The 16,172-nt window shown below is 46.7% G+C and overlaps 1 protein-coding gene across 1 annotated transcript in view; it reads right to left on the bottom strand.

Moving 5' to 3' along the window:
* Nucleotides 1-2,087: 2,087 nt before the first annotated feature.
* Nucleotides 2,088-16,172, bottom strand: part of YEATS2 (YEATS domain containing 2) — a gene marked incomplete at its 5' end in the record, with an annotated part of 73,650 nt that continues 59,565 nt past the window's right edge. The window contains 10 exons of the mRNA XM_081086391.1: nucleotides 2,088-3,835; nucleotides 5,382-5,455; nucleotides 6,399-6,473; nucleotides 7,227-7,453; nucleotides 9,288-9,489; nucleotides 10,099-10,178; nucleotides 11,589-11,662; nucleotides 12,788-12,890; nucleotides 14,245-14,343; nucleotides 14,919-15,047. Of these exons, the coding sequence (XP_080942517.1) occupies nucleotides 3,727-3,835; nucleotides 5,382-5,455; nucleotides 6,399-6,473; nucleotides 7,227-7,453; nucleotides 9,288-9,489; nucleotides 10,099-10,178; nucleotides 11,589-11,662; nucleotides 12,788-12,890; nucleotides 14,245-14,343; nucleotides 14,919-15,047 (1,172 nt within the window). The 3' untranslated portion in view covers nucleotides 2,088-3,726. The remainder of the gene's footprint in view (nucleotides 3,836-5,381; nucleotides 5,456-6,398; nucleotides 6,474-7,226; nucleotides 7,454-9,287; nucleotides 9,490-10,098; nucleotides 10,179-11,588; nucleotides 11,663-12,787; nucleotides 12,891-14,244; nucleotides 14,344-14,918; nucleotides 15,048-16,172) is intronic.

Below are 16,172 nucleotides of genomic sequence, written 5' to 3'. Positions count from 1 at the left end.
CGAGCACCTTCTCCTACGATTTCCTTCATCCTCCTCTTGATAACAAGCACTTGAATGTCTCCTGGCTGCAGCTGATACCCTGGAGGCTCACTGAGCCCGAGAACCCTCGCTTGGCTGCAGTCCACACCGGTGTTGCATGTGGCCTCACAAAACCCACCAACCTCCCGCCACTTAGCTCCCTCACGTGCCCCCCTCCCAGGAGCCTAGGTAAACAACTGTCTTTGAAGCTAGTTTTGGGCTCAGATCTTGACTTCTCCATTTGCTAGCTCTGAGCAGTTTAAGCTTCCGTTTCCTCGTCTGCAAAATGAGGCGAACCCCCTGACCTGGCTAAGAGTCTGGGTGTATGTGCAGGGTGCTTAGGACGGTAAGCAGAGTACAGCTTTGTAATAATTCTTTCCTACCCCTTTCTCAGGGAGTCAGCTCTATTCTCATGTGCAGCTTTGCTCCATCTCCCCCGATGCTGACACAGTCCCTCCCACTCAGACCTGCCCTTCACCCGGCACACCTGGCGGTGCCTTCCCTCCCCGAGCCTGCCTCTTGCTGGCATACTTGCATCCAAAGACCTTTTTGAATTGCACTAGAACAGGGCTTTTCAAACACCCCACCTGACAACCTTCCTAACCAGACTTCATTAATTAAAAGGACATCTGGGTTCGAAGAAACTTCCTCTCACTGGCTCTAGGTCTTAGTAAGGCCTAACGTGGTGTTACTGGAGTGGACTTAAGAAGCCACAGACCCGGCTGGTGTGGCTCTGTGGTTGAGTGTCTCCAGGTTAGGGTTCAATTGCCAGTCAGGGCACATGCCCATGTTGCAGGCTCAGTCCGCAGTAGGGGGCATGCAAGAGGCGGGTGATCAACGATTCTCATCATTAATGTTTCTCTCCCTCTCTGAAATCAATAAAAATATACTTTAAAAAAAGTTTTAAAAAAAAGGCAATTGAGACAACAGTTTCAACCATGTGGTCCCAAATCACATATATAATATACAGTGACAAATGCATTAGAATACTAATGGTAGATATCCTTAAGATGCGGATTTACGGGTAATTAAATTTTTTACTCATATTTACTAAAGTTTCTATATAATAAGCACTTTTGTATTAATTCTGTAAAGAGACAAGTTTTTAAAAATAAAAGTTCAATCTGTTAGCTAACGTCAGCCAAAAGGAAGAGTTCAATATTCCTGATTCCATAAGCAAGGTTAGCCCTGCCGGCAGCGCCGCCACCAGCTGGAGGCAGCCCAGAGGCCCCGTGGAGGGAAGCCCCGCGGTCCTTCCAGCTGGTCATTCAGAGCAAGTCCCGCTCTGTGGTGCTTCGAGCTCAGAAACCCGCCTCAAATACTAATCCTTCTGCACCTGTGAATTTAGCAACGCCAGGACTTTAGGCTAAACTACGAGAGCAGCTTCTGAGGAAGCCTGGGCCCTGCAGCCCGCCCACGCCATCCTCCACCAGCAAGAGGGTCCTGAGCACGGGGCCGCTGTGTCGGGTCTCCGCTGAGAGAACACGCAGGAAGGGAGCCCAGCAGTGCCCCGTTCTCCTTCCTCCAGGCACTCAGCTCCCTGAAGGTCGGCACCAGTGAGGTCTGGTCCCAAGAAAGCTCTGCACTTGGATGTCACAAAGCCCCTCCCTGTGAAGGAAGGGTGGACACAGAGTGGTCATTCTGAAATGTTTCTGCATTTCTGTAGTTTTTAGCCACCATGATAGCAGATGGCCATGCAGGACTCTCTCAGGAGTAACTTCTTCAAGACCTCAGTACAGACAGTTCTCTCCTGCCAGCCACGCCCACACGTGTCAGGCAGAGCTGGTCCCTCTCCACGGTGGCTGTAAGGAGGCTCTGAACTGAGCTCAGCCGCTTTCCTTTGCCTCATGCTGTCAGAAATCAGTATGTCCAGTGTCAACACGGATCTTCCAAAATTTTTTCAGACACGTAGCTGTTATCCTTTCCTTGCACAGATAGCCTCATGTTCTTTTTTGGAAAGAAGAGGGAGAATTTAACACAAATACCTGTATCTTTGCCCCATTCTGGTTCTTTCTAACGCAATATAAGAACTTGACCAAAGCGTAGTGATTCAAATTCAGAAAACCCATCACAAATACTAAAAGATTTATTGTAGGTATTTCTGTTACACAATTATATTACACATTATGATACAAATACAGACATATGGGGGCTGTTAAATCATTTAATATTTCTTTTTCAAAAAGGTAACTTCTTTAGGCTTTCGTCCCTGTAGTCCGTCTGTTCTCACTGGGATGAAACTCTGTCCTGTGGCTGTCACATTCCAATGCTGAATGAACCCACGCACTTGCCCACACCCCATCCGTGTGTGACTAGCTGAGCCTTTACTACCTGTTTTACCACTAAGCCAGGGGCACCCTTGCCTTACTGAACAGACCTTCCCCTGCATTTGCAATCCTCAGATGAATAAAAGTGGGTAGGTTTCTCATAGTGTCACCTCCCCACCTTCTTTTCCTGACAAATGTCTGCAGGACTCATGAAAACACGAGTTATGTTGCCTAGGTAAGTTCCTTTGACTCCGACTCACAGGTTTCAAATAGTCTTCGGCAGCTTCCTGACTGGGAATAAACTCATTACTTCCACAGACTGTTAGGAGGCCTGGGTAGCGGACCTTCAGTGGAACTGGAAGTCATCCAGGTACAGGGCTACCTTCCTCCTCACTTCTCCCTCCCACCTGCTCATGGATCATCTATTCTCACTGCTGAGCAGGTACCCCTGTCTTTCGGCTTCCGCAGTCATTTCTCCACCTTTAAGGCACTCACAAGTGTTTCTTTGAAACACTTTCCTTCGTGCAAAAAAACTTGACTGAGAAGGGGAAATGGAATCCACGATAGGACAGACAGCCCTGGCAGGGCTGTCGCAGGAGCTGCTCCCGCTGGCCGTTCAGCCTGGTGCAGCCTGGGTGACCCGAGAACTGTGGCACCAGCTTGCTGCCTGGCACACACACGAAGCTGTGCGAGACTGCCAGGAGCCGGCATTGTGGGCATTGTCTCTTAAGAACATATTAAGGGCTCCTGGTTATACTCGAACCTTTCCAGACCAACGCTGGAATGTATCTGTTCCTTGCCTGTGACTTGGCCATCCCTCCTCTCTCAGACTGGCCGTAGTGATGCTCCCGTGCTCCATAAAGTAAGACTTCTGCTCAGGCTGCAGCCTTCGGGTCTTTGTTTTCCACACAGCATTGCCGCGTCCTGTCACCGATGCACGTGGGCCGAGTGCCAGCTCTCCACACCGTGGCCACTCGCTGAGTGCTGAGCCCAGTCCTTCAGGTGTTGCCTGGTTAACCGTTGGGCTGCCTATAACCCACCCACAGAATGGGCGAAATCTCTAGCCTGCCAGACTCATGTTCTCCTCCTGGAGGGAGAGTCAGGCCCAAGGTTTCCCCTTAAGGACGCCCCAAGGGGAGAAGGACCTGATACACAGGCCTGGCCCAGCTCTGGACCCTCTAGTGAGCTTTACAGAGAGTGGACAGATGCAAGCTGACAGCATGCACCCACAGCTTCACCCCAGAACCAGGAAACCTGTCCTAAAGGGATCTGACCTGGGACTGAACACTCTGGTGATTCACTGAATAGGTGGAGGGAACGGTGCGTTAACCATGATATTCTGAGGCACATACACCTCCTTCCTCAAACAGAAGAGTCATCACAGTGCAAAGCTTCAGCTGTAGCTACAGATCCTGCTTTTCTAGGGGTGTCTTCATTCCACTCACTGATCTTCATTCAGTATCCCCATGTGTTTGTTTGTGAGGAAGTCCAGAAAAGGAATGTTGCAAATGGCCTGGTGAATGTTAGTCACTGTAATTTCTTTGGGAATCCTGGTCCAAAAAACAAAGGCGGTTAGGTGCAATTCTCTCAAGTATCTACTGGTTTATCTAAAGGGCCAACTCCTGCACAGGCCCTGGTGGGGGTAATGGTAAGTGACAAGGCATAGGCCAGTGGTCGGCAAACTCATTAGTCAATAGAGCCAAACACCAACAGTACAACGATTGAAATTTCGAGAGCCAAATTTTTTAAACTTAAACTATATAGGTAGGTACATTGTTATTAACTTAATTAGGGTATTCCTAAGGCTTAGGAAGAGCCACACTCAAGGGGCCAAAGAGCCGCATGTGGCTCGCGAGCCGCAGTTTGCCGACCACGGGCTTAGGGCCACTTGGGGAGTGGCCAGGGGCATTCTCTCTCTTCTTTCCTATTAATTTTTTAAAACTTTGGTGAAGACTTGGCCTACCCACTTTATTCAGCCCTATTTAGGGCTCAAATCTGACTTCCCAGCCATAGGTATGAGATGGACTTCAAAAAGCTGGTTGAATGATTAAGAAATAGATGCTGGGGACTGAGGAAAAGGACGCCACGTGCAGTGCAGAACAATGGTATGCTGTGGCTCAGTCTCCGCAGACTGAGAGCTGAGTCAAAGTACCCGGCTCTGGGCCTCAGTGCCTGTCTCCTGGGAAGATGGTAGCTGGAGTCCTGCCGGGCCATGTGTGATGTCAAATGTTCTCATCAAAAGCACCAGTCCCCCCATCTCCACAATCAGGCCAGGGGGCGGGAAAGGGCCCAGAAGGCACTCAGCCCGCTGCTGGACTTCAAGTGGACAGAAAGCGGCCCACCAGAACGCCTCTGTGCCCGATGCCACGTTCCTGTGAAATCTGACCTTGTCCTCTGACAGGCCTCTACGTCTGTCCGCAGTCACTCTTACAACTTTATCACAATGAGATAAAATATTTGCTTCCTCTGAAAGGAATGCCAGGATGTGGAACAAGGGCCTGGCTACCATTCTGTCAGGGCCCAGGAAAAGAACAAAACTCAGTGTTCCAATCAATGATAATGAGAGCGGCAGCAAGCTGGTGGGGAGCCTGTGAGTGGGCTTCGCAGCCAGGGAGCTCTGGGTCTGCCTCTAGGTTTATCATGGATGTGTTGGTAAAGCCAGGGAAGATCACCTTACAAAGCCAGGTTTCCCAATTTCCAAAAGGGGACTATGGGCTTTGCAATGAAAAAAAAAATCAGGTAATATATGGATGCCTGGCCCCAACGTCTGACATATAATGGACACAGTTACCATCTTTAATTGCAAAGAGCTGGTAATTGTCCAACCCTGGAGCATAGCACAGCCCTACTGAACGGTATCCACAGAGCCGTGACTGGGCAGATGCAGACTCTGGGCAAATCTGAGCTTCCACCACCAACAGGTTTTCTCAAAATAACCAACTAGAACCTGGAGTCTGTCTGCCTCTGAGAATGTTCCAGGCACGGACACCTCCATCTCCTCCTGGACTGACTTAAGTAGAAAACATCTTACTGAGCAACTGAACTGTCAGGAAGTATCTGCAGGCCTGACACCATGGGCTGCAGGGAGAACGGTACCTGTGGTGGGATGCTGCCTGGTATCCGACCGCCAGCGCCTGCCTCAGGATGTCACTCACCAGCTGCTCTGTAGCCTGCAACAGAACGCACTGTTACTCTCGCAACGGCCACCTGCTCTGGCAAGAAGGGCTAGATCTGACCCCAGCCCGTACCCTACGCCTTGGAAACAACTGTGCCTAAGGGTCAGAAGTCCTCAAGGAAACATTAAAAGTGGGAATAACAGACCACAGAGTAGGCCACAATGACAGAAGCCACGACGCCAAGTGGAACGGGGTGATTCTCCATCAGGAGTTGTTTTAAAGGAAACAAGGGGAGGGTTACGTGGCACCCTCTGCTGCGGGAAGGACACCAGGAAAGGAACAGCTGAACCCGGGCTGGGCTGGAGAGGGGCTGCTTCTCTGCTGTGTTGTGATCTGTGCAGGAAACCCAAGGCACTGCCTTTGTCACCTCTTGAAGCAGAGAGAGCACCGACTCTCACCTCCAACTCCTTAAAAAGCACTTGAAGTAACACTAAAAATATCACAGTGACGTCAGGAAAGCGACTCTTACTGGAGATGCGTTTACACTTAGAAGAACCATACTTCACTTCAAAGTCCGAAGACAAAAAAGAGAAAACTTTAAGCCTGAATACGGTGAGAAATCTTAAAACTTGGGGGCCTCGCCGGTTTGGCTCAGTTGGCCTATACATTGAAGGGTCCCAGGTTTGATTCCAGTCACCGGCATGTACCTCGTACCTCAGTGGCAGGTCGATCCCCAGCCCCAGGCCAGGGTGCATATGGGAGGCAACCAATCGATGTGTGTCTCACATCAATGTTTCTTTCTCTGCCTCTCCCCATCCCTTCCACTCTCTCTAAAAACCAATGGAAAAATATTCTCGCGTGAGGATTTACAACAACAAAACACGAAAGAAAACCTTGTCATCTCTGTTCTGTTTGTCCTTGTCCCTAACCCTCAACAGCTTGCCACCCGTCCAGCCTGCCGCACCTGGCTGGCGCTCTGCTGCCAGCAGGCACCCACCTTTAGAATCATGTCCTCCACCACCGACGCATACACGTTCCTGTGAAGCGCCACGGGCTGCAGGGTGATCCCAATCTGGAAGAGCCAAGGAAGCATTAGCTCCTATTTGCACACGAGAACAGCCTCTTTAAACAAAGCACATTTCTCTGATACCCAAGGAGATGTCCAGCTGGAAAAGATATCCTATTTCTCATGATTCTAAGTGATGGTTAAAATGCTATTATAACCCCACATTTACCCCCACATCCTCTTCATGGGAGACCGTGATCAGGATTTGCCATGAATCCCGACAGTGGGATCAAAACACTGGAAAGTCTGGACTCAGACTAAGGCACTGTTTGCAAAAGGTGGCGTAGATATACTTGGAAATAGTGCCTGGCTGCGTTTTTCACTTCCTCCTGCAAGTGGCAACACACACTGCCTTTCCCTGTGGGTCCTGAGTAACTGTAGGTGCAGACGCTGGACAGCTGCTGAGCTCTCTCAAAGGGGACAACTGCTCTCCTGTGCCATGAGGTGCATCTGCACCGCAGACAGGGCACCGGGGGCTATGGAAACGCAAGGGGAAGCTCACCCTCTGAAGTCTGACTTGGAAAGATTATGATATGCCTCCCTCACGAGAGAAAGGTGTTTCTACTGAGGCAAATGAGAAAAAAGGAGATGGAAAATAACAAAATCTACTGCCTTTGCTTTAATTCCACGCTCAGCAAGCACCCTTTTCACGTGTAATTAACTTCTTGCCCAAGGGAAACACAGCCTGAGTTTATCAGGTGAACGTCCGAGCATCTCGCATCTGGTTTGTGATCTAGCGTCACAAGCCGCAGCGCCTACCTTCTGTGTGATGTCGCCAATAAACTCAGCCCCTGGTGTTGGTGGCAGGTAGAATTTCATTTCTTCCTGCTTCTCCTCCTGTTCTTTTTTGACGTTTATCTGCAATGGCTCTGAGAGGTTGAGGACGTCCACCTCCTCCTCATTCTCCGGCTCTCTCTTCTGAAACTGCTGGAGGTCCTCTAGCTTCCGGCACAGGTTGTCGGCAGAGGAGAATGACGACGGGCACTCTAAAGGACAGGTGATCAGTCTCAGAACAGCTGTGGTGACCAAAGAAAAGGACTTGCCACTTGGGTAAGACCAAGGGCCTGAGACCCAGAGAAGAGGAGTAAGTATCAAGGGAACTGAGCGTCTGGCCCTAAAATGCGATGGCTCTGTAATTATGAGAACTAGTAACTCATGAGGTAGACAAGCAGAAGGCACCCTGCTAGGTGTATGTTGATAGCACTGCCACCTGAGACGACACAGCCAGTACATAATTCTGACTCATACCACCCAAAACTAGACCATCTCCCCATCCCTCAAATATTAATGACTAATTTTTTTCATATTTTTAAATGTGGAAAATTTAGAAATGTGCAGTGAAGAAAACGAAAATCACCCATGTTCTCACTGCTCAGAGAGAAGTACCGCTATCATTTTAGGTACAGCTCACACCCAGTCTTTCATAAGCTGATTTACACAAAACCTAACAAAGAGCATTAGCACTTCAAGCCGGCAGGGGCTCTAGGCATGTTCCCGTGCAGCGGTCGCCAACCGGTGGTCCGTGGACCTCTGGTGGTCTGTGAGGTCGAAAGGTTGGCGACCGCTGGTCTAGCACACCCCCTCACTCTCTGGACGAGTGAGTCAGACCAGCCATGGGATGGAGGAGGAGCACCTTGCTCCTGGCTACTTCTGCTTTACTGACTGGGCGCCCACAATTAATCAGTCATATTAACGGGGATCCCATTATATGTGGAGCATCATGCCTTACATTTACTACCAGTGAAGCACAGAAGTAACCAACGTGGTCTCTGCTCTCCAGAGCTTAGTTGCATAAATATGACAAACTCCCAGGCTCTGCATTAAGTGCTGCTGGAGATCAGGGCAGGGAGGGGTCATCCTGCATTGGGGGGTCTTGGGAAAGCTCCGTGGGGGAAATGAGACTTGCACTAAGTCTTAAAGGACCCTCCCCACCCTCCCTGTGCTCCAGGTTTCCTCAGACGGGGAGGCAGAACTTCTGTTTTTCTACAGAAATGGGGTTTGGAGGAGAAAACAACCCTTCCTATTCTTTAAAAAATTATATATATATATATAATTTTTTCATTGATTTCAGAGAGGGAGAGATAGAAACATCAATGATGAAAGAGAATCACTGATTGGCTGCCTCCTGCATGCCCCCCACTAGGGATCGGGCATGTGCCCTGACCGGGAATAAACTGACCTCCTGGTTCATAGGTTGACACTCAACCGCTGAGACACACCAGTCAGGCAACCTTTCTTACTCTTTAAGGTGAAACTCAAAATATTCTCCCAATATATCTTTTAGGCACTGATCCCTCACCCCACAACAACACAGCTGCTTATGTTTTTATCATAAAAAAATTCATTTTATCTGCAACACTGTTAGTTGTTTACGTCTGTACGTCCTCCCAACGCTGGGTGGTACATTTCCTAGCCACGTCCGCAGATGAAGAGACAGATAAGGCAGTGTCCCCAGATTCAGGGAGGTCGGACCCGTCTAGGCGGGTTATAAGGTCACAAAGGAAGAGGTCACTTCTGCCTGGAAGAAAGGAGGTGGATTAGCACAGTCTTCCAAGAAGAAATGGTGCTGAGGAGGAGACTCCTGAACACACAGTGTGCCTATTGTATGACCTGGGACAACACTGCTGGTGGGACATGGCACTTGGGTATAAATAGTTCTACAGGGGCTGTGTTAGGGGAGGGCAGAGTCACAGGGTCAGAAGTGAGCAAAGGCTCCTGTTCTCCACGGTAGCTCGTGGAGTCCTGAGTAAACTGCAGGGGTTGGAAGAGATGAGCGTGTGCCAAGGGGACAGGCCTCCGGCTGCTCCCCTGAAGGCTGACCTGGCTCGCTGTCGATCTGCGTCAGCACGTCCTCAATGGAGTCTCCGTCGCTCCTCAGGCTCTCGGGATCAGGTGGGGTGTAGCCGTGGCAGCGACACCAGTGAGCAATGTGTTTGGTTTTCAGGGGTGTCAGGTGGTGAAATCTGGGGTTCTTCTCCAGTATTTCTTGTAAGACCTTTCGCATTGTCATTGCTCTTTGCCACTTAAAAAAAATTTTTTTGAATCATAACCAAATTCTTCAACTTAGTAGTGTTCAAACAAATCACCCAATTGTAAATCACCCTGCTAACTTGTTAGAATCATTTTTTTCTAAAGAAAACAATCTGTGTTAATCCTCAATTTAAAAAAAGGGGGAAAGAACTTTTACATAGTGCTTATAAAATAAAATGGCTCTCCTCAATGTAAGTTGGCCTACAAGGCGTTTCACCTGGTCTCAACCTATTATCTCCCACTTCCTCTCCTCCAACCTCCCCCAAACCCTTTGCAATGACCTTCTCATAGCTCCCAAGCATGCCTTTGTACACCCTGTTTCCTCATAACCCCACTGTCTGGCACTGGAGGTACTCAATAAACACTTGACTGAATTTTAATATACTGAAATTCATTAAAGAATTTTGTAAAAGTGTTTACCAATGCAAAAAAAGAAAATGGACCTTTCAAAGGCTAGCTACAAGTCTTGAAGAACGAGATATGCAACTGAGGAAAAGATTCTATCACCAAATATTAACAAAATAGGCTTCACATTTTATCACTGGTCCATAAGACAAGCCTTGTGGAAGCGGGCAGAATGCACACGGTAGACATGGGTTACCTCGGCGGCTCTCCTCTTTCCGATGTTCCAGCCATAATACTGCTGCACAGACTTGGCAGAAAAACAGCTGGCATCTTCACCTAGAAGGCACAGATCCAGCAAACTCTGAATAAAACCATGATTTAATTCAAGCCTTATTTGTTGGAAGCATGTCCCAAAGTTTCTTTAGACTTCCTCATTGAAGTATGTTCCTTACCGGGCAAGTTCAGATGCTTCTCCTTAAGAGAAGGCATCTCCTTTGTGCGCACTCAAAACAGCACCCTTCTTTGGTAGAGAAAGGTAATCCACTGGCTGAAGCTATTAAAATAAGTGGAAATAAAACTCCTCCAGGAGCCAGACGACCCAAGACCTGGCTCTGGCTGTGCCCTTAACTTCGTGGGCGGGGACCTGGCGTCACCTCTCTGGGCTCCAGTGTTCTCATCTGGAGGATGAGACTGCTGGGAGAGACGGTTCTGAACTGCCTTCCAGCTCTAATACCCTGAGGCATTTGTACCTAAATTTTTAAAAAAAGATTTTTGAGTGATTTTTTCTGCTGGGCTAGGAACATGTTATTGAAAGTATTCTTTGAACTGCCTCAAAATGACCCCTTAAACTTCAACCACGGAAAAAAGATACTTCCTTTGTTATTACTGTTGGGAGTAAAATGAGCAGGGCAGTCTGTACTCGGCCTACCATTCTCACACTTGCATGAATATAGTACGCTCATGTGCTCCATCCCTTCCCTCTAAATGTTCAGGGTGATCTTGCCCAAGTATCACAGGCAGCCTGCCCTCAGAAGAGGCTGCTAATGTTAGAACACCTGTGCTGAGAAGCCAGCTTCAGTCTGGCCAACAACGGCAGCAACAGGGCAGACAATCATGCATTTCGCAGCGACAGCGAGTGGAGGAGGGAGGATGAGAGGCCTTGGAGTCAAACAGAACTGGGGCTGTAGCCTACTTCACCACCCACAGCTTCCGCAGTTACTTAATTTTACTACCCTTGACTTTCTCATCTGTAAACAGAGATGACAGCCCACAAGAGACTGATTAAATAAGACAGTAAATGCAATGAGCCTGCAGAGTCTGGCACACTGTAGGCAAATGTTAATTTCTTTCCTTATAAATGAATATTAAAAACGAATGCAGCTTTAATGATATACATAACACATTAATGATTTATTCTGGCACACTGTAGGCAAATGTTAATTTCTTTCCTTATAAATATTAAAAACGAATGCAGCTTTAATGATATACATAACACATTAATGATTTATATACAAAAAATGTGAAAAATTCCTCTTGCAGGTCAAACACTAAAGACAGTAAAAGACTAACTAGTTGACCAAGATACTATGAATTCTAAAACCCTGTAAATGAGCTATAGCTGTAGCCAAACCTCTAAGATAACCACTGCAGTATGAATTACAGTACAAGTGATTAAGCTGACTCAATATCCCAAGTAGTTCACAGCTTTTAAAAAATGCAGCCATATATTTAGTATAAGTGTCTTACTTTTTGCAGTGATTAATGGGATCTTCTTTACTACTGCCGTTAAGAGTTGCTGGATAGTCTCTAAATGGTCTATCCTGAGAAGGAGAAAAGAAAATTGAGGTTGTAAATGCATATAACAGTTTCTAGCCATATATACACATAAATTTATATACTTATTCCCCCCTCTCTGAGGGAGTTAAAACTTAAACTAATTATACAGGCAGTCTTTCCTTCCATAGACACCCTTCTCTATAAAAGGAGATCATTCTATACTTACAAAGAAAACATCAGATTAAATAAACAGATGAGACCCCAGGAATGGCAAATTATGCAAATAGTAGACATTATTTTACTTATATTTGTAAATAGCCACAGAACCTTTTTGCATGGTGACTTGCCATTAGAGCAAAAATTCCTGTAATAAAAATGCCTGTCTTAGTGTTATTCCAGGTCAAAAGCTGTCCACTATCGTGGGAAAACGGATAATTTTCTACTGTCCCCAGCAGCCTGAGATACATCAAAATATGTGGTCAGAGATGGGCACAAATTTGGAAACTGGAAAATCATATGAAGTTTTTTTGGTTTGTTTGTTAATCCTCACCTGAGGATATTTTTTTCATTGATTTTGGGGGTGGGGGGGAGAGAGGGAAGAGAAACATCAATGTGAGATACACATCGATTGGTTGCCTCTTCCCCCACATGCCCCAACCAGGGCCAGGGACCAAACCTGCCAAACCCAGGTACGTGCCCTTGACACAGAATCAACTCTTTGGTGCATGGGCTGATGCTCCAACCACTGACCAACACCAGCCAGGGCATGAAGTGTTTTTAGAAGCAATGAGTGCGTATGGCCCATGAAAAGGCAGCTGTTTAGGCAGGTACGTGGGTACTTGGACAAAAAATGTGTACACACCTGAGTAATTACATCATGTGCAAAGTATATACATGCTGGCAAGCGCTGGAGGGAGGTCTGTAATTCCACCTGAGGCTCCGGAGACAACAGGTAAGGTGATGCCTCAGGCCCATCAACGTGTAAAATGGAGACTCGGGAGCTGTGCATCAATACCTGATCACCACACGGACAGGTCTCCACCCGGCAAGGGGCTTAATAATACACACCCACAACTCTACACACACTCAACTGTCCCAGGCATGGCTTTTTAAATGTTTCAGAAAAACATCCAGAGCACAACTCCCTTAGCAAGGACGGAAATAATTACTTAATAGCATAGTTCCCCAGCTCAGAACTCTCTTCTGTTTTCACTGCTGTCTGACCCTCCTGAGTGAGGCAGCTTGGCCCAGGAGTTTCTGGTTCAGTCTTCACTACAAGGGAAGAGTAACAAAGAGAGAGCTGTTAGGGAGCAATGATGGAAGGACACGTGCAAGCAGAAACAAAAGCCCTTCGTGGAAACCCAGTGAGGGAAGTGCCACAGCAGCTGTGGTAGGGACATGGTGGGGGCCTGAGATGGCGCCTGTCATCACAGTCAGCAGACAAGGGAAGAACTGTTAGCTTTGGTCTTGTGGGTCTGTCTCGACTGTCCCCTTAGTCCAGCATGCTCCTGACTCTCCACAGCTACAAAGTCTTCATCCTTTCAAAATCCAGGCGACAATCCATGTCCATACAAAGTCCTATCCTCCTCCACATCCACCAACCCTGATCAGACATCCTAGACTAGGGGTGGGCAACCCCTGGCACACGTGCCAAACATGGCACGCCAGTAACTTTTGCTGGCACACGAAACTCTCTCTTATAATCTTCCATTTACAATTTTTTTCTTAGTATCGACTTTTTTATTTTTCAGATAAATTCAGTGTAGGTGCATCTTAGATAAATAATTTTACATAACAAGTTATCTTAAAGACCATAGACATGGATTGACGAGAGAGGGGAGAGCAATTTCTATGCTTCTGTCTTAACTCTCCCTGCCTTCCTAGATCCGACCAGTGTTTTGGTTTCATCCACATACGCTTTGTTCTCACTGATGACTTTTGTTAAGTCTCGTAATAGGAGTAGCCTGACGGATGAAAGTAGTAGCTCGTGCATATCTTTGAAGGTCACGAAATATAAACCTGATTTAAAATCTCTGTCATCAGTGATGCAGCAGCGAAAGTCCCACTGATAATATCAAACCGAGTCATAAATTATGTTTTCTGTCCGACTATCAGTGTACATGTATACATTAAAAAATAAATGTATTTTTCATCATCATATACTGTGTTTTTGTCGCTCAAATGAATTTTATTATTTCTTCAAGGTTCTTCACATACGTACACCTTAAGAGATATCAAGTAGGTGTAACATGTTCTCAAAAAAATTAGGGTTGGCACGCAGAGGAATTTTGAGTCAGAGATTTTGCTGGTTTTGGCACGCACTCACAAAAAGGTTGCCCACCCCTGTCCTAGACTGAAACATTCCAGAATCCATTTATCCTGCATTTATCACTCATTACTTACTATCTCTCAGTCAACTCTCTTCAACATGATTACACGTTCTTGAAGGGCAGAAATGATGCTACATCTCTATGCTTCCCTCAATGTCAAGTCTATATGTAAACAGTAAGCATTTTTGAGGTGGCTGATCCACAGATGCTGAAAAATATTTGGGTTGTAGACCCAAGGGACTCATTAATGTCCTGCATAAAACCTGAGGGCAGATATACTGTGAGAAACTACATACCTTTTGTAACAGCTGCTGGAGCAGAGCTGGGGACAACTGCAGTGGGGGCGGCTACCGGCAGGATGGTAGGTGATTTGCTGGCAGAAAATGACTGAACCACTAAAAGCAAGAAAGGGCAGGGGAGGATATAATAAAGGAAGTATTGTATAATGAGGATGATCTAACAGATGAGAGCCCAATTTAGACTAATAGCCCAAGACAATCACAGTGCAACTGAAATGAAGGTCCTTTTTAATAGTGATTTTGACAAGGCAGGCTATTTACTATTAGTACTAGGGTAACTGAATCATATCCATCAACTGTGGAAATGGGGGTTTGTCATTAAGAAAATAAAAATCCATTTATGAAGTCTCATAAATGCTTACAGTGCTCCTTCTCTATTCAACTTTAAAAATGGGCAGCTATTAGAAGCCACAGGCCCCCTGGGTTGTACGGTCAGTCCTAGAGTTGGTGCTCTAAAATAGCGCTCGCCAATTGGTGGTCCACGGATCACTGGTGGTCCGCGAGGTCCAAACGGTTGGCGCTGCTGTTCTAGAGCTCAAGGTGCCAGGGAGAAGGTGACAGCCAAAGGCAGGCTGTGCAAGGGGGAGCAGTCACCACCTGACAGAACATGGACTTCCCCCACGACAGACCTGCAGACAACCACAGTAGGACAGCCCTGCTGAAGGTCTTACCTTTATTCACGGGCATCAGTATAGTCTGCACACCTCCAGATGTATTTACACTGAGTGGTTTGAGCTGGCTGGGGATGGTCAGGACCGCCTGCTGGGGATTGGATTGACTGGAGTGAATCTTTAGCAATCCTAAAATAAGTTGGAAGATAGGGCCAAGCTGAAGATCAGATGCTTCCTTGAAGTTCCTGCCCTCGTGAGCATTTATATTTTCTCACAAGAGGAAGTTCTTAGGACACTCACCCTTTCAATAAACAAAGAGCTGTAAGTATGAGGCCATGGATGTGACAGATTTCACAATGAAACAATGGTGTGATGATAATGATTTATTTTTGCCTCACAATCACAAATACAGAAATTTTTGGAAAAGCAGAATAGAAAAGAAAAAGTCACCTAAAGTTCTACTACAAAGACAACCAGTATTGAACATTTTGAGAGTTCTTTTTCATGCTTGTTTCCTATGACAATTTATTTTGTATATAGCTGTAATACGTACAAATCTGGATATAGAATTTATATTTTGATTTAAATAACTGCCATTTCTCTGCCATTAAAAATCTTCTCTGACTCCTGACTGCCTATAGAAAGTTTCCAAAATTAGTTTCAAAGCATTCAGAGTCCATTTTCATCTGGTCCCAACTGACCTGCATCCCCTCATACCATCCCTGTGTGTTAATACTTCACTCTGTCTACTCGCTGTCCCTTACAAGCGCCTATCTCTGTGCAGCCTCTATTTGTCAAACACCAGAGATTCTCAACTTGGAATTTTAGAAAGGGTCATCCTCCCCCACTTTCCTTTAAAGGTTGTTTCCACATTCCCATTTCCACTACAGAACTGTGCTAGGCATTCAGAGGGCCAGTAAAATGCAAAGGGCGTTGCTGTGAGAGAGCACAACAGGTACAACACAAACCCCTGTTACAATGTCATTACTTAAAACAGCATCAGCAGAGAAACCAAAATGGCGGCATAGGTAAACACCGGAAATTGCTGCCTCGAACAACCACTTCAAAAATACAACTAAAAGACAAAACGGACATCATCCAGAACCACAGGAAGGCTGGCTGAGTGGAAATTCTACAACTAGAAGGAAAGAGAAAAGCACACTGAGACTCAGAGGAGGTGCGGAAGTAAAGTGCAGAGGTAAGGAGGCGCATGTGGAAAGGGCTGGCAACTGAGGACACGGTTGTCTTTTTCAATCGGGAGGGAGTCTCAAGCTCCCAACTGCTCTGAACTCCAGTTCCGGATGAGTCTCTGGG

This window comes from Myotis nattereri (genome assembly GCF_964212035.1).
Source record: "Myotis nattereri genome assembly, chromosome: 3".
NCBI lineage: Eukaryota > Metazoa > Chordata > Mammalia > Chiroptera > Vespertilionidae > Myotis > Myotis nattereri.
Note: the sequence above shows the minus strand (reverse complement) of the source record. Positions and strands in the feature narration are given on the sequence as shown.